Source organism: Thamnophis elegans, chromosome 5 (assembly GCF_009769535.1).
Source record: "Thamnophis elegans isolate rThaEle1 chromosome 5, rThaEle1.pri, whole genome shotgun sequence".
Taxonomy (NCBI): domain Eukaryota; kingdom Metazoa; phylum Chordata; class Lepidosauria; order Squamata; family Colubridae; genus Thamnophis; species Thamnophis elegans.
This window is the reverse complement of record NC_045545.1, coordinates 11101292-11120433: the sequence shown is the minus strand read 5'-3', so window position 1 is coordinate 11120433 and position 19142 is coordinate 11101292. Positions and strand designations below refer to the sequence as shown.

Here is a 19142-nt window from a genome sequence, read left to right as displayed (position 1 = left end):
CTCCATTTTACGAACAGCACACTCTTTTGATTGTCAAGCAGTTGTATTTGTGTATTCATCTTTTTTTCCCATTCAAATTTCTCACTATTGTTTTCCCCCCCCTTTTTTTGGGACAGAGATACTTGGTGCAGTATGTGTGAGAAATGGTTCGCAATGCCAACATAGCATTGTATTTGAACTGTATGCATTCTCATATTGGCAGTTCAATGCATGATAACTCTACAGTAATTAAAGGTCTTGGAGTGACGTATAAAATGCATATGATAGATCCTTCATATGAATGCCTATGTTAGGAACCAATCTTGGTTATCTAATCTTTTCAGCGTGCTAGAGGATCAAAGTTATTGCTATGATTTGTTCACACAACACTCTCAAGCATGGATATTTTCATTACAGTTTAGGAAATGAATCCAATTTTCTGGATCTCCATGTCCATGAAGTTATAAGAGCTAGGGAGCTTAGGGCAGAGATGATATTCAGCCGGTTCGGAGCAACCACCCCAGGTCTAAACGTCTTATGTAGCTTGGTTTTTGAACGTGCACGATCAAAATCCGCACACCTGTGTGGAAGGTGTGCGTGTGCGCTCACATTTGTGAACTGGTGGTAAACTTATGTGAATCCACCACTGGTTTAGGGGTAAAAATGTTCCCACAGGTTTTACTTGCTAGTCATGACCGACTTTAGGGGAGTGCTTATCTCTATTCCTTAAGCCAAAGATGACTAGAGTTAGGGGTCCTGGAAGAGGTTTCCGTGGTCATGTGACTGGCATGACATCACACCATGTGGCAAAACATGGAACGCTGTAACCTTCCCACTTTCTATATGCCGAACTGTTCTGACCCCTCCTTCGTCCAGTAACGAAAGCCGAGACAAGCTTAACTGGAATGTACTTTAATAGCAAGAAACCAAAACTTTGGTGGCTGAAAGCCAAGCACAACAAACAGATAAGGACCTTGGCAGCAACTCAGACTAGCCTTGGCAGCAATCCAGCGTGCCAAGTTAGTTACAGAAGTTCTCCAACTTTTAGTCAATGTGTTAACTTCTGCAACAGGGGCGTGTGCACAAGCGTCTTTTTATAGTCTGGAGAGGAGCCTAATGATCACCAGCTGAATGCAATTACCTGTACTTGCGCAACTGTTCCTTACGTCTATTAGCTCTTCGGTGCGAGCATCCAGAAACAACTCATTGCTGGCGTCCGGCTCACTCTCCCTTGTCTCCTCCACTGGTCCAAGGCTCAGGCGCCTCCTGGTGGCCAACAGCCCTCTGCGCCCTGCTCGGAGTCAGAACCCTGTCCAGGGTCCTCCACATCCTCCAGAGCCGACTCATAGGGCCCCTCGCTGTCGGAGTCTGGTGGCAGCTCCAACGGCTCCTGCTGGGCCACAACACAGTACTATTACTTGCATTTGCATGCTTTTGAACTGTTAGGTAGGTAGTTTTGGGGTGGTAGGCACATGCCTAGATGTCCCTGGGACTAGCCTGCCCTACCAGCGCCAGAAGAAGAGGCTTGCTATGCACCCTATCTGCTAAGGAATTCTGGTGGACAGGCCAAGCAGAAGAGCCTTTTACACGGTGGCCTCATCCTTGTGAAACAATCTAAAGGTAAAGGTTCCCCTTGCATAGATGTGTTAGTCATTCTCAACTCTAGGGGCAGTGCTCATCTCCGTTCCAAAGCCCAAAGAGCCAGCGGTGTGCAAAGACGTCTCGTGGTCATGTGGCCAGCATGATTAAATGCTGAAGATGCATGGAACACTGTTACTTTCCCACCAAATTGGTCCCTTTTATACTTGCATTTTTACGTGCTTTCGAACTGCTAGGTTGGCAGAAGCTGAGACAAGTAACTGGGGCTCACTCTGTTATGCGGCGCTAGGGATTTGAACCGCCAACCTTTCTGATCGACAAGCTCAGTGTCTTAACCCCTGAGCCACTGCGTGTGAAACATTCTACCGGGTTGAAAAAACTGGTCCCATCCTTTGGCAGAGTATTAACTTTTGTCTTGTCAACTGACTTAGGGACCTGGGATGGAGGCTCACCACTGGATGCGATTGAGGGGTAAGAGGACCTCATATCTGTATCATCTGTCTTTTGGTTCCTGACTTTTACACAGTTTTAAATTTCTAGCTGCTTTTCTATTTATCTTTTTACTATCCGTAAGTCGCCTAGAATCCTAGAGATGGGTGGCATAAATAATAAAATAAAATAGCTGTAGATTTATGGGGGTTTGCCCATTAACCAAAGGGCTGCAACACTGATGTGATTACAAAACACCAATCTTTTCAGAAAGCATTCCTTTATATACAGCGATACCTACTATTTATCTCGGCCTTTTTCCAGGGTAACAAAGCCTATTTTTTTCCACAAAGCACTGGGCTGAAGCCCAGTCACTAGATTATATCAGTAAGAAGGGATTATTACTCAGACAGCTAACTGACTAAATGCTCTGTGAATTGGATAGTCCTTTGAACGAATGCAGCGTAGCTTTTCCTATATTATGATATAGAATCTTCTGTATATCATTTAATTAAAAATCAGTGTTCCACGGAGAACGTAAAAGACTTGGAAAGCACTTTTCCCTGCTAACTCATAGTGTGGGAAGTAACATTCTATCTCGTCTCAAGCCATCTATCTCAATGTAATCCATAGGGGTTGGGGGCTTATTTTAATAGTAATTTTATTAAAAATTACAATTAAAATGATAAAAACTAATATGAGCTAAAACAATAAAAAGAAAAAAGTTCAGGAGAGAGAAAAGTAGAAAAAGTAGAAAAGAAATGCGAATATGCTAAAGACATATAAAGGACTGACTTCCACTTTCATCATACTAGCTGATAACCCGGCGTTGCCAGGGTATTATTTATAGGGAGAAAATGTCTGGACCAAACATAATTTCTAATGTTGGATTTTCCCTCTTACCAGAGAGAGCCCCCTTGTGGAGTACGGTGACCATGGCAACTCCACTACGCTGTGCAGTAGAAGCCACAGAAGGGTGCCGAAAAATACCGACAAAAGAGTGCCGACAAAAGCGCGCCATCAACAAACAACGCAAAAAAAAACAACGTAATAACCCAACCCTACCCTAACCCTAACCTTACCAACCCTAATCACACATTTGTCGGTACGCATTTGTCGGCGCCCTTTTGGGGGTGATTTGAACTCGCGGTTTTCTCGGCGCGTTTTGTCGGCGCGCTTTTGTCGACGCGCTTTTGTCGAGCGCGCATTTGACAGGTCACAAGATTAAATGGCTCTAAAATTAGGTCTATGTGCATAAACACACAATAATAATAAGCAAAGACTAAAAACATGCTGACCTTATTCGTAATGAATTTTATTCCTTGTCCTCAATTTGCTAGTTGCTGTCTGTCGGGCTAACCAAACCAAGCATAGCTTACTATGCATGCTACCCTATTACAGAAAGGGCGAACCTTTTTTTGCTCGCATGCCATAAGGGTGGGATGCACAGGGGGGTCGGCGTGGGCTTGCCGCACCCATAATGCAACGTGCGACCCCCCCAGTGCGCATGCACGCACGAGAGGTGCTCCCCCCCATTCTTTGCATGCTTTTTTCACCCCCCCAGGCTCCAGAGGCTTTATAGGAGCCTGGGGAGGGGTAAACAGCCTCCCCCACCCCGGTTTGCTCATAGGGTCGTTTTAAATCCTTGGGAGGCTTCAGGGAAGCCTCCTTAAGCTCCCTGAAGCTCTGGAAGGCTTAACTGACCTACGAGCAACCGGAAGTCCATTCCCGAACTTCCAGTTTGCCATAGGGCCGGTTTTTTCAGGGAGGGGTGCGGGAGGCTCTTTTCACCCTCTCCAGCTCCTGTAAAGCCTCTGGAGCTTGGGAAGGGCGAAAAATGGCTTTAAAAAAGGCTGAACATAAGCTGACAGGGCATCGCATGCATGCCCTGACAAATGGCTCCGTGTGTCACCTGTGGCACGCATGCCATGGGTTCGCCATTCCAGCCCTATAATGTCAGTCATTCAAGTTTGGAGCAAGCTGACAGGTTGCAAATAGTATCAAGGATCATTAGGGCTGTACAACATTCAGATTCAAGTCCAAATGCTTTGGAGAATCCGGGGCTGCAAACACAGCATCTGTTTGCAAACAGATAAAACAGCTGTAGTTTTCCCAGGGCCGTGTGGTAACTGCTGATGCATCTGATTATGATGCTCTTAGTTACAGGTACAATTTCATTTTAGTGTGCTAGTAATGTTTATAAACTTATTTGCAAGCCTCTTCTTGTAAAGTGTTTTCAGGCTGAATTTCTAATTAAGCTCTAAACAAGCATCGCTACCATCTGATGTTTCTCAGACAAGTTATCGACTTAAAACAAGTCTTACTCTAAATGGAATGAAACAAATAGGAAACCTCTTCCGGCTGAAATCATGATTTAACAATATTTACACAAGACACATCTAGATTTCTCACTGATTGCATAGTCCTATTTAACTAACTCCAGATGTCACCTCAAATATCTCAATATCACACACACCCCGTCCCCATTTGGCAAAAAGTTTGATAAAAATAATTATAACAATCGGGAGTGTCAAACCAGATGCGTCACATGTGGGCCACGCCCACCCCATCCGTGAAGGGAAAAAAAATGTTGTGATAGTCAAACAATGGCAACGTGACACCATGAGTTTGAGATCAACCTAAAAAGGATATCCAGACAAAGGAACTGTGACCAGACCAAACTCACAGCTGGATGGATTGGAATCTAAATTGCTGTTGCAGATTTAAAGGAGAAAAGAACTTGGTTTGGAAACTGCAGATTTGTTGGAGAAGGCTGAAAGGGATATGGGTTTTACAGTTTTGGATTTCACAGAATTGATGAGTGATGAACCGGACTTTTCGAACAGACTGATGGTGATTTGGTGTTAAATTTTTCAACTTTCGATGTAAAGTCTTTTATTTTCCATTTTCATTTTCGTACAGTCACATATATACTGTGCATAACTGGGGCCATATAACATTAAACAATAAACACGCCATCCTCTTATCAGCAGTGCCCCCCAAAATAAAAACCCAATGTACCTCTTCGACCCTCCATACACCCTTTCTTTCGCCTTTTTCAACTTCGATTTCCATACATTAGGGATGCTTAAGGTTGTGACATGCCCAGGGATTGTAAAGATATTTTGGTTACGTTAATATGCTTTAGATGTGCTGGTAAGTAACTACATAAATGCCATAACTTTTTAACATTTTGTTTGTTTTGGGAATAAGCTTACCTGGAAAACAATTTGGAGAAGACACATTGGAGAAAATAGATTGACAACTGAGGTTTATGATTTTAGCAATAGCAATAGCAGTTCGACTTAATACCACTTCATAGGGCTTTCAGCCTCTCTAAGCGGTTTACAGAGTCAGCATATCGCCCCACAGTTGGGTCCTCATTTTACCGGAAGGATGGAAGGCTGAATCAACCTTGAGCGGTGGATTTGAACCGCTGAACTGCAGTTAGCAGTCAGCTGAAGTGCCTGCAGTACTTCACCTAACCACTGCACCACCTCATCTCTTTTAGGAATAAGACACAATTGTTTAGGAAAGTTCTCAACCAAATCTTCAGAAATATTACTATTAAGAATCAAACAAAGATATTTGATCCTGGATGGATCAGAGACAATGATATGGTGATTTATGGTAGATAAGAAGCCTTTGGGGATTTTCTATGAGTTAAATACAAAACATTGTTAATAGAAAGCTTTGAAGTTTCCCTTTTTCTTGGTTCACCTGTTAACTACTTTGCCTTTATATACAGTAAATAGATAACAGGTCAAATTGGTCACAAGATTAGGCAATCCTCAACTTATACCATTCATTTAGTGACTGTTTAAAGTCCCAAGAACACTGAAAAAAGTGAATTATGACAGTGTTTCACACTTCCAACTGTTGCATCATCCTCATGACCACATGATCAAAATTTGATGCTTGGTAACTGTTCATATTTATGATAGTTGCAGTGTCCCATTGTCCCAGGGTCACCTTTGATCACCTTTTGTGACCTTCTAACAAGCAAAGTCACTGGGGAAGCCAGATGAAAACCATTTAGTAACGTAACAACCGCAGTGATTCGTTTAACAACTGTTGCAAAAAAGGTCATAAAATGGATCAAAACTACTTAGCAACAGAAATTCTAGGCTCAGTTGTGGTTGTAAGGACTACCCTGTAGAGGTAGAAGTTTATAAATTCTAGGCCGGCTTTGAAAGGGGGAATATGTTCCAATATATTATCAGTATTCAATGGGGGGGGCAATATATATGTGTTTTTCTCTTTATTAATGCACATTCTTCCCTTATTGTTTTGTCTATCTTTGTTTCTTTTAGTAAAATTTCTTTCTCTTTTTTCTCTTTCTCTGTTTGTGTTTTACCTTAATTTTCTGAGTGATATAAAAATTTACTAAAAAAAAAATACACTCATATTTGCTATATAGGGAGCTTGCAGTATTTTTCAGATACCTTGGAGTTCATTATAACACCAGAAGAATAAGAAACAGTGCAGTGCTTCCAGTGCAGTGATCAGATGTATGGTGGCCATGAATTTTATTAGGTTTGTGAATTCAATGGAGACCGGTGGTTGCAACGCTCAAAACTGATTGCTTTCTTGAATAAGTTACATTATTGTAAAGCATGTTAGAGGTGGGCAAGGGCCATTATGACATTATGCAGCATTATAAAACAGAACGGCTGAGCATTTTAGGAAAGTTACAACAGTACAGGGAGATACTTAAATGGCTGTGCATAGTTTTGCAAATCTTTTCTCTTGCAAAGGAAAAAAAAATCTATCTGTGAACAGTTTTAGCACACAACACTTGCATCGTTACCTTTGGGGCATTTCCAGTGGTAAAATTCAATTTTTTTTACTACTGGTTCTGTGGGCGTGACTTGGTGGGTGTGGCAAGGGAAGGATACTGCAAAATCTCAATTCCCACCCACTCCAGGGGAAGGATACTGTAAAATCTCCATTCCCTCCCCACTCCAGGGGAAGGATACTGTAAAATCTCCATTCCCTCCCCACTCCAGGGGAAGGATACTGCAAAATTGAGATTTTCAATTCAATTTTTTTTACTACCGGTTCTCGTGGGCGTGACTTGGTGGGTGTGCAAGGAAGGATACTGCAAAATCTCAATTCCCACCCACTCCAGGGGAAGGTTACTGCAAATCTTCATTCCCTCCCCACTCCAGGGAAGGATACTGTAAAATCTCCATTCCCTCCCCACTACAGGGGAAGGATTACTGTTAAAATCTCCCTTCCCTCCTCATTCCAGGGGAAGAATACTGTAAAATCTCCATTCCCACCCACTCCAGGGGAATGGTACTGCAAAATCTCCATTCCCACCCACTCCAGGGGAAGATACTGCAAATCTTCATTCCCTCCCCACTCCAGGGGAAGATACTGTAAAATCCTCCATTCCCTCCCCACTCCAGGGGAAGGATACTGTAAAATCTCCCTTCCCTCCTCATTCCAGGGGAAGAATACTGTAAAATCTCCATTCCCACCCCACTCCAGGGGAATGGTACTGCAAAATCTCCATTCCCACCCCACTCCAGGGGAAGGATACTGTAAAATCTCCATTCCCTCCCCACTCCAGGGGAAGGATACTGTAAAATCTCCATTCCCTCCCCACTCCAGGGAAGGATACTGTAAAATCTCCCATTCCCACCCCCAACCAGAAGTGTTTTTTCCCGGTTCTCCGAACTACTCAAAATTCCGCTACTGGTTCCCAGAACTTGTCAGAACCTGCTGAATTTCACCCCTGGGCATTTCTCTAACATACAGTGAGAAGACACACAAATATAGGAGTGACTGAGGAAATAAGAAGGATCAGCAAACCATCTGATGTGAGTAATGCTTTGATTTTGATCTGGAAGACCAGATTTTCAGTCCTTTGCATTTCTCAGTATAATTAAACACTCTTGATTATCCAGATCTCGTCTTTCAACTGGCATTCTCATGAAAAGAGGCGTACTTTCAGCATGCGTCAGATAGTGACACGAAATGCTACAGGATTGTTAAAAGAACAATATTCTTTAACGAGAAACAAAACCATAGGATGTGTGTTATAATATGAAATTAGGTGGCTTTACACTAGGAAAGGTCATTCAGGCATTGTACGGAGGAGGGTTCATTTGTTCAAACAATCCAGTTGCAACCATACTTTAGGCGAAGGAGTGGCAAATGCCTCTCAGTGACCATGCCGAGCATAAATCGTGTAGGGCAGGAAACCTGCAGCATAATAAGAACATGCCTGAACTAGCTGGGTGTCAATAAATATGCTGGAGGTTTTCATTTGTTAGTTTCACTTGTAAAATGAGTAGCTCCCCTTTACTTTAGAATGTCACCTGGATTAATAACTACCCAAAGAGGCAAACTGTAGTTTAGTGGATCGGATCCATAATTAGGAATATAATGAAATTTTACTGAAAATTACAGTCGACTTTTTAAGATAAGTTACTATTAGAAACTGATCTATAATCCCTTTCTACTTTGTTCATTATATTGGCTATACAAGTACAGAATAATAAGCTGCTTTTGAATTCTGGTGGTTTAAGGGTTGGTTTTGCAGGAAAGTGTGAATAAAGCAACTGTTTGTCCCACTGACACATAGCTTGTTCCCAATAACCCAGATTGCTGGTTATATACAAGGTCTGTGCAAACATTGCTCTGAAGGAAATCCAAAGTAGCGTATCTCTCATTATATACCCTTGCTGACTTGCAAACTGTTTATCCTCTAGTGTTTTGGAAATTTTACTTTGTGAGTAGATTAAGGACCAAGAAGACTTGATTAACTTGATAATATCAAGGCAAGGCAGATGGCAACTCTACCGTGAATCTGAAGGCTACTTTCTAATTTTAATGCTGATTAAAATTTGTCTCTATTGATTCAAAATTGCCCCTCTGACTATCATCTGAAGCATGGGGGATTAATCTGTGATCAGATCTGGCAGCAAAAGTCTCCTACCTCGAAGCTTCCTTGAACTAAGCGAAGAATTCAATATGTAAATAGAGATCCTTGTGCTTTTTAAATCAAGACTGCCCTCTGTTGATAGAGAACTTAAAAGCAACGTGTGTGTGTGTTTGCATGTGTATATACAACTGACTATGAAGTGCATCTAAGAAACAAAGAAACAGCTCTATTTTTAAACACTTCTTTTTAGAACCAAAACTATATAGAGACATCACACAAATTGGATGCTGTTTTTAAAAAGCTGTTTTACCTCTTCATAATAGCGGAGATTACTTTCTGCCATGTGCCAAATGCTGATTTCATATCAAGACGCAGGCTGTGCTTCCATCTATCCCAATCCGCTTGCAGAGCGTTATTGGCGCATTCTAATTGTCTTCAAGTTTTCCAATCTCTTCAGGCAACTAAATACAAAACACATTAGAGGAAAGCTAAGAAGTTTGGCGAAAATATCAATATCAGGAGTGGTACATTAATAGCAACATAACCTAATTGTCAGCGTTCCAAATATCATGCAGAATTAAATCAGAGACCAAGGCAAAACTATCCTTAAGGTTCCAATTTAATAAGACAGACATGTTGGCATCGTGCTATGGAATCCCTATAATGGAAACGACATCAGAATCCCACCCAGTTAAAAGTTCATGATCTTGTCCCCACACCCACAATCCATCACATGGTCCAATCTTCTTCTTCCACGCTGGCATCCACACCCAGCTGCTTCCGGTCAGGTGTCAAAGTACAGAAACAAAGGATGACCTTGGCTTCTAGTAAGAATGAAAACAATACATCCCACAATCCTACTCCTGTCTATTCCCCCCTCCCATTAACTATACTAAAGAAACAGCATATTAGAATAAGAGAAAGTGTGGCAGGCCAAAATTCTAAAAGGAATATAATTGCAAGCCTGACAATAATGCTCTGTTCCAAGAATGAAGTCGGATCACCTTTTCTCCAACCTATTTTCCTCTAGGAAACTATGGGGTTCCTTAGAAGTTTATCAATGATCTGTCACTAAGCAGATAAGTAATGCTTGACGAGATTTCCTTTACTGCTTACCTATTGCTATTGACTACCTCCTATTGTTGCAGCTGCAGTGGAGTGTTATTTCTCTTGTAGAGCACTCTTAGTTCATAAAGGGCAACAGTGAGTCCCTATAGAGTTTGTTTGTTTCCTGGCAGGGCTCCTGGCTTTTAAGAACAACAGGACTGTCAAAAATCGAGCAGGTTAGCTTTTTTCCAGTATGAAGGTAGAAATCTCCTTTAGAATCTCATACTTCCCAGCTGCCAACTCTATCTGGACTTGTACAATGCAATTTATTGTTCTTAATCTCCTTTGGATCTACTCCTCAAAGCATCTTTGAAGATCTGGCCTGGATGAGGTCTTCAAGGTCTGAAATTTAGGGTTAGGTTTAGGTTTCGTTTTATTATATGCCGCCCTATTCCCAGCGGGACTCAGGGCGGTGCACAAACCCAAGGGGGGAAAGGGAAAACACAAAACTACAAATACAAGCATTTAAAAAATAACCAACAGCCACACAAATCGAGAGGGGAAGGGAAACTCATCAGCCCCAGGCCTGCCGACACAGCCAGGTTTTAACGGCTTTTCGGAAGGCCTGGAGAGAGGGTGAGGGTCCGATCCTGCGGGGAGTTCATTCCAGAGGGCCGAAGCTGCCACAGAGAAGGCCCTCCCCCGGGTGGTAGCCAGATGGCATTGGCTGGTAGACGGAACCCGGAGGAGGCCAGCCCTGTGTGATCTAATGGTCTTTGGGAGGTAATTGGCAGCAGGCGGTCTCTCAAGTACCCAGATCCAATACCATGAAGGGCTTTATAAGTGACAACTAGCACCTTGAAGCGTATCCGGAGACCAATCGGTAACCAGTGCAGCTCGCGGAGGATAGGTGTAACGTGGGTGTTCCGAGGTGCACCCACGATCGCTCGCACAGCTGCATTCCCGGACGAGCTGAAGTCTCCGAATGCTCTTCAAGGGCTGCCCCATGTAGAGCGCATTTTCTGATGATCATGGTTAGAGCGAGCATGAAACAGCTGCACAACCAAGTCCTTTGAGCACTTCTGGTTTCTTCACTGGCTTGGAGGAATGACTCCAGAATGAAATAAATGAAGCTTTCCTTTTTTAGCCTGCTTAGATCTGTCTCTCCCTTGTGATCAGTGGTGGGTTCCGGATCCCGTTCCAACTGGTATGGTTGGAACGGGCCCGGCATTGTCCATATGGATGCGCGCAACATGCATATGTGTCTTACTGTCCAGCGACGCCTCTGCGAGCCTCCAGCTGCTCAGCAGAGTGTCACACAGGTGCTGTACGTGCTGTGCGCGTGTGTAGAAGAACCAAAGACTTTAAACACAGGTAAGGAGCGAGGGCAGACAGGTGGGCCCTCCAGAGCACTGTACCGGAACAGTACTCGGGTGCTCCGGGCAGGCTCCAGTACACCCATACCAGGGCGTACCGCCTGCAACCCATCACTGCTTTTGATATAACTTTTCGTTGAATTCAGATTACATGGTCCTTTGCAGGAAGGACACTCATGCTCTGGTCATCTCTTGGTTGGATACTGCAATGTGCTTCACACGGGGCTACCCTTGAAAAGAATTTGGAAGCTACAGCTAGTATAGAATGCAGTGGCATGGACTATTCTGGACCGTAGGAAGATGCATATAACACTGTTGTTGTGTGAGCTGTATTGGTTACAGGTTTGCTTCTCTGTCCAATTCAAGATAATGGTCATTACCTTTAAAGCCCTTTACGGCATGGCCCAGGGTATCTGTGGTGCCATCTTGCTAAAGAGACTTGCTGTGGCCCCCATCTGTTAAGGAATTTCAGCTGAATTTCTGCTGTGCAACATTCCACCATCAGAGATGGGATTTATTCGCAATCCTGGCCTTCTCAAATCATGCTACTAATTTATTCCAGAAATTATGAGCGATACTGAAAGCTTGAGCCAGGTTCCTGTATTAACCCGGGATTACTCCCAAACTTTCATGTCTGAGCTAGGATTCTGAACTATGGTATCTTTGATCCAAATTCAATAATCTATTGATGTTAACGCTTTACGGGTATAAAGAAAGAAAGAAAGTTGATAGCAGACAAAAGATCCTAAAAGCAAACAAACCCATATTATGGACTTCAAGAATAGAGCTATTATATTTCTTCCATGACAATTCTAATCAGAACTGTTTCGTTAGGAATCACAGTTGTACTCTCCATAAGGTCAATTTTATGTCCAATTCAAAGACAATGCACTGCATTGCATTTTCATCTTTGCAATTCTGTCTATTTTGCACAAATGCCCTTCAAACAAAATTTGGGACCATGTCATTCACTGTCAGCATAATTTCTAGGTCTCAGTTTTCAGAGGTGAAGTCAACTGGACAGTTGTGTAAAATTCACAAAAACCAACCAACTCCAAGTAAGGGAAAGAGGGGAATGGAGGGATTAAAAAAAAAGTATATTTCCATCTCCACATTTGTTATCTTGTAAGGGGCTGTAGACTTCCCATATGCAATATGGAGAGGAAGTATCATCTTCCACGGGTAGTCCTCAACATACATCCATAATTGAGGCCAAAATTTACATTCTTAAGTGTTCTGTCCCCCCCCCCCCCCTTTCGCTCGTTAACAGACGACAGGCAGACAAACGTAAAAGGGAAGAACTTCATCAGTTCTCGGCTCAGACTGGCTGCGAGCCCAAAAATAAACATAAATAAAGACTCTGAGAAGATAACAGAATACAAAACAAAACTCTTACAAAACAATTTACTTCTCCAAGTGTCTCCTTGAATCAGGGTTACAGAAAGCCAATCACTTCTCCAAGTGTCTCTCACAAATAAACCACAACCAATGATCAATGAACGTTGAACATTGACTCCTGCAACCAGGGCGTGGCACCATCCGTCCTTTTATCACCAGAAGACGCCACTAATGAGCCCCAGCTGCATTGTTAATCTTGCATCCCGAAAGACTCACAGCAACTTCTGCTGAGTCACAACACTTAAGTGAGACATTTGTTAAATGAGTTTTGCTCCATTTACGACCTTTCTTGACACAGTTGTTTAAAAATGAAGTGCCTATATCATAATATTTAAAAGGTGAAAGAATTCACTACATGTAACTATGGGAACTATGACTATACTGGATGTTGCCCATAATGCTTGCACGAGCTCCAATTCTACCCATATCTACTCAGATGTAAGCAAATGAAATTGTAGTTTTTGTTTTGTTTTGCCATAAGAAAAAAAGGAAGTGATGAAGTGATGCTTATTGCACCAGGGAATAACTGTCATCAAATATAGTCAGGACAGGAATGGAACTCCAAATAGATCCTCAATTTGGATATGAGAGATTTCACACTAATCGATAACACCTGGTGTTTTCCAACTTCTTCACTTTTAAATGAATTAGGATTATACTTTCTAGAATTTCCAACCAGTAGTTTTCACCAGCCTTACATGACTCTCCTTGATGTCTATAAACTGCATCTATTAGCCTGTCAGATAGACCAGATGGGAAATGGGTTCCACCACAAAACCGCGGTAGACTAAAGCGCGCTCAACTAACACGCGTACGTGACATCACAGCGCGACGAAAACAGCACGCTGTGAGCGGTAACTTAAAATTAACGCCGAAAACCTTACCCTAACCCCCCCAAACCTACCCTAAACCTAACCCTTAACTTAACGCTAAACCTAACGCTAACCCTTAACCTAACCCTAACCCTAACGCTAACGTAACCCTAAACCTAACCCTAACCCTTAACCTAACCCTAACCCTTACCTTTACGTGAATCGGCTTGCTTTAAAAGCGCTTTTTAAAGCGCCCTTTTTTCTCCACGGTCGTATTTGTCGCGCTGCTGATGACATCACGTACGCGCTTTAATCGGGCGTGCTTTAGTGGACCGCGGTTTTGACGGGTCACGGGGAAATGTGACCAGATAAACTAATTCTATTTTATTATAACACTACTTTAATAGAATGTTGAAAGTCTGAAAGTAAAATTCTCCCACTATCACCTTTACAGCCTGAGAACTTAGGAAGGTTTCTTTTGAGTCTCTTGCTCTAACCACTATGCTGCTGTGGGCTATTTACTGTCTATTATCTTATTGTTCCCTAGGCAACAGCTGTTTGCTCCGACTTCCCACATCCTATTGCAACCTCTGATTCTTCTTCAAACCACATGAATTAGGGGATGGAATCAGTAGTGGGATTCAGCCAGTTCGCACCTATTCGGGAGAATCGGTTGGTAACTTTCTAAGTAGTTGAGAGAACCGATTGTTGGAAGAAATCTCCTTTTGTTTTTTCCCACTTTACAGGTCTAATCCTGTAAGGAAGACAGGAAGGAAACATCCTGGTGTTGTTTCTAGCCTAATCTTTATTGCCCTGCTTACAGAAACTGCCTCTCCTGTTAACCCTTATTACATTGTAACAGCTAAGGTGAAGCGCCCATCGACCCGAGTGACCTTGAGATGGCCACGCCCACCCAGTCACATGACCACCGAGCCCCGCCTACCCAGCTGGTCATTAGGGTCAAGTGATTGCAATCTGAGCACTTGACAACTGGCTTGCCTTTACAGATAATCCTCAACTTACAATAGTTCATTTAGTGCCCCTTCCAAAACAGCACTGAAAAAGTGATTTATGACCATTTTTCACAGTTATGATCGTTGCAACATCCTTGGCAATGCTTGACAATTGGTTCATATTTATGACGGCTGCAGTGTCCCGGGGTCATGTGAACATCTTGTGTGACCTTCTGATGAACAAAGTCAATGGGGACGCTAGATTCACTTAACAACGGTGTTACTAACTTAACACCTGCAGTGATCCACTTAACAAGCGTCACCCAAAGTTTTGCTAATTTTCAAAGGACCTTTTAACAAAGCACATTTAATTTGGGTGCCTTTCATGCTGTCTATGAGGTTTGTGGGAAATACGCCTGCAAGGCCTCCCTGAGCAGCGGTTGTGGCTGGGAGCTCGACTGGTGACCTGTGAGTCTCCCACCACCCCCATCGCTCGTCAGCGGCCACTGGACAAGCGGCTCACAGTCCCCTGAGGCGCCTGTGACCAGCGGAGTCAGGGGAAGCCCGGATGGCCTCTCAGCTAGAATCAAACCTGCACACTTGCAAATTTATCAGCTTTCCAAATTCAAGGTATAACGGTGGTCCAAAGTGGGAAAAATCTCCAGCCTATCTGACCTTGGACTGGAGCACTCCCAAAACAGTCCCAACGGGCGGACTGAGTTTTCAAACTGAGCATACAGAGGCAAAGGGAGGCGTGGTCAACAGAAAAACATCACTCAGTCCAAGGGCAGATAGGCTGTGTTAACCCATGCTTGGACTCTCCGAGCAGTGCACTTGAGAATATAGTGCCTATGGATGTTGCATTGTAGATCTTTAATTTATGGCTCAGTGCAACTTATGAAGCCAACTATGCCATTTATTTAGCAAATTAAGATTAAGCGAAGGTAGTATTGGCCCTAATCACTTAATAATGTTGTGTCAGTATTGTTCTCTCTGCCTAAACTACTCCTCATTTTTATTACAATACAAAGACAAAATGATGTAACTATTTATGCTGAAGTCTTGAAGAAATATTGAAATTAAAATGCAATTATATAACTACTATTACTACTACTTAAACATTTGTGTCGGAAGCACATACCAAGGTGCTTCCAGGTTGAAAAGATTAGCTGGTGACATCACCGGTGCCCAGGGGACACCTGAGGGGGCCCCCCTATCGTGTCTCTGTTATTTTCCCTCCAAAGTGGTACCTATTTATCTACTTGCATTTACATGCTTTCAAACTGTTAGGGTAAATTGATGGGAGCTCATTCCATCATGCAGCCTGCTCTCGGGTTTCGAACTGCTGAAGTTTTGATCTCTCATTGGTCTTTTGACTCAGCGTCCTACCGCATGAACCACCCTAATCGATTACATAACTTAGGTCTTGGTTATAGCTTGCCAGTTAGGAATGCAAATTATACTTAACTGACCTTATATCTCTAATTATCAGATTAATTGAGCCAAAAGCTTAGCTGGCAACTGATCCTGAAATAACATGATCAAAAATGAGTTTCTTTTTTTTGGTATCTGTTCTACATTAATTGTCCAAATTGAGCTTATCAATTTTGAGGCGTATTTGTTTCAAAACCACCATATACGTAACTATAGTAATATACTGCTGCATTTTACTGTTAAATTCGTAGATGCCTCTCCCCTAAGATCCTTCAGCATGGATTTGTTTTTTTGTTATGTCAATCTGAGCTGTTCACTAACAGCTGTTAGCCACTGCTAATAAAACAAAGTTCATGCCTTGAAGATGGGACAAAGTTCAAAGACATTTGCTGCTATACTTCCTTGTTCCTTTTGGCTAGGTCCACTTTTTAGAATAAAACTGAAGGGCCTAGCTCAACTTGGTTATCATAAATTGCGATTTTCCCTTTCCAGAAATATTTTTCTAATGTTTTCATACCACGAGAGATACCTGTATCTTCCTTGGCTTTCCTATAAGTTGTAAACCAATTCTCTCTATATCTGGTAAAAACAAGGGGGGAAAAAGCCGTGACCCGTCAAAACCGCGGACGACAAAATCGCGCTCGACGAAAGTGCGCATTTGACGTCATCACAGCGTGACGAAAAAAATTAAAAATTGAAATAAAAATAAAATTAAAGCAGTTAGGTTAAGGGTTAGGTTTAGGGTTAGGTTTGGGGGGTTAGGGTAAGGTTTTCGCTTTATTTTTACATTTATCGATCACAGCGCGATGTTTTCGTCGCGCTGTGATGACGTCAAATGCGCGCTTTCGTCAAGCGCGATTTTGTCGTCCACGGTTTTGTGGTGGAACCGGAAAAAGCATATACAGAAAATTTTTTTCCTGTGAACTAATTACTTTCTTTTTCGGAACCTGTGTTTTTCTTGTTTTTAGTACTGTTAATATTGCATGATGATTAGGATGTTATGGAGTTGGGCAGAATTAAATGAATGTATGTGGGCATGCTTTTATCAACCTCCTCAATAAGACTTATGTGACCTTCTGTCTGTTGCTCTTGGTACTTCTATATGCAAGAGACTTAATATAGCCTGCAAACTTTGGATCAATCAAACTATCCTTCGGATCCTCTACAGTTGTTGGCAAGTTATTTTTGCCATATCAGATATATGCTCTGTCCAGAATCTAGAAATTCAATTGAGACTTTAAGCCTAACAGCCCCCCCCTAGACCTGTCAGTTAAGAATTTATTCCGCATCCATTAAAATTTTTTGGAAAAGGATCAAAAATTGGCTGGAGGCAATAACAGGGGTTAAATAGAATGGAAACCTGAAGTTTTTTTAAATTAGGAATTATGTCTGTGAAATACAAAAAAGAAATCCAGTATTTAATATTACATATAATTACGGCGGCAAGGATTGCCTTTGCCCAGAAATGGAAAAACAATTAACTCCAAGCGAAGATGAAATAATAAGAAAGGTATGGACTGTGCCGAAATGGACAAACTAACTAAAGAAATCCAGGGAAAAGAAGAATCAGAATTCTACCAGGTATGGGACAAATGGTATAGGTGGATGGAGGAAAGAAACAAAAATCAATGAAGGAATATAACAAAACTCAATAAATAATAGTTATGAGTAAAATAAGAGGGTTAAGAATGGTGAAATCCAAATGAAATACAATAGAAGGGGAAATAATATAAGGTGAGCGGTATCGATTGATAATTGCTATTATAAAGAACAGGAAGTTCCTGTTCGTATTGTATTGTATAAATGTGGTGTACGTCTAATTTTTTTGTGTGTGTGTATTTTACATGTTTGTTAATAAAAATCTTTTTTTAAAAAAGAATTTATTCAGCCTCCATTTCAAATCTTTTCAATCAAAGTAGTAGCTATCCCCATATCTTAGGGTTAAAAAAAATCTATACATGAATTTGCTACGTGAAACCTTGCTTCCTCTTGTCTGTTCTGACAACTGGGGAGAAGGGAACTCCCACACTGGGCTGGAGAAACAAAATGGATCCTTAAAATCTGAGCTTTGTTTTTTCAGCTTGATTTTCCCCCCACACTCTGTGGAGAAGAGGGAAAATCCTTCAGCAGGTGGCAGCAGCTTGCAACCTTCCTGCTGGCTTCCCCACTTATTTTCTGGGGAAGCCAGCAGAGAAGATTGCCAATGATGATCTCAGGGCACCTGGCAACCAATCATAAATGTGAATAGGTGACCAAGCACCCAGATCACATGACTGCAGAGGTGGTGATTGGCATGCCATGTTACAATATTGGAAAGGCTTTACTGTAAAGCACCATTTCTGAGCTAATATAACTTCAAATGATTCTTAAAAAGACCGAAAATCAAGGACTGCCAGGTATTATCATTGAGAAATATAGAATCAGAGGTGGGTTCCTACCAGTTTGCACCTATTCGGTTGAACCGGTTCGTCAAATCTACCAAACCGGTTAGAAGAGGTTCCACCAGTGGACCCGGAAAGCAGGCCACACCTACAGAAGAGGTTCCAAAAATTTTTGAAACCCACCACTGGTCCTTGGATCTGATTATTCTACACTATCATGCTCATATTTATAAAGCTCAGTGCCTCTGTGAAAGGTAAGGATGACTACTGCGTTTGTGGTGCAATCAGAACATTGCGTGTGTTGAAGTTGTTTTAACGCAAACCAAAGATGCCTTTTAAAAAACAAGTTTACATCCTATTCTTATGCATGCCAGGGCTGTGTGTGAGGTAATTTAAGGTGGTTCTGACAAATGTCGTCAGCATCTTCATATCCGGTCTCATGGACGGCAAGCCACTCCCATCCAGTCACATGGGTGGCAAGCCACTCCCACAAAGGAGGCCACACCCACAGAGTAGGTTCGAACAATTTTTGAAACCCACCACTGCTATAGAATCATATAGCAGGCCACAATAAATCCTCCATACTTACAAACCAGAGTGGAGGCTTGTAAGGGGTTAAACTGATTTAGGCAATATTATGATGTCCCCAACTCTTTTGTTAACAGACACTGCAATGTTTGGATGATGCACCAAATCGTTGTAAAAACTTGAAACATGATGCTGTTTTTGTCATTTTTGACAGCAGCAGCCATTTCTGTGGGTGCCTTGTGACAGGGGCTAAGCCAACCCTATCCTATAACGGCACATTTTATCAGTAGAGAGAATGTTGTGGGCAGAGG

The 19142-nt window shown here is 42.2% G+C and overlaps 1 protein-coding gene across 1 annotated transcript in view; it reads right to left on the bottom strand.

Moving 5' to 3' along the window:
• SNX7 (sorting nexin 7) overlaps positions 1-19142 on the bottom strand; it is a 72975-nt gene that overhangs the window by 8695 nt on the left and 45138 nt on the right. Inside the window, 3 exon segments of the mRNA XM_032218361.1 lie at positions 9213-9250; positions 9253-9333; positions 9336-9363. Coding sequence (XP_032074252.1) covers positions 9213-9250; positions 9253-9333; positions 9336-9363 — 147 coding nt within the window.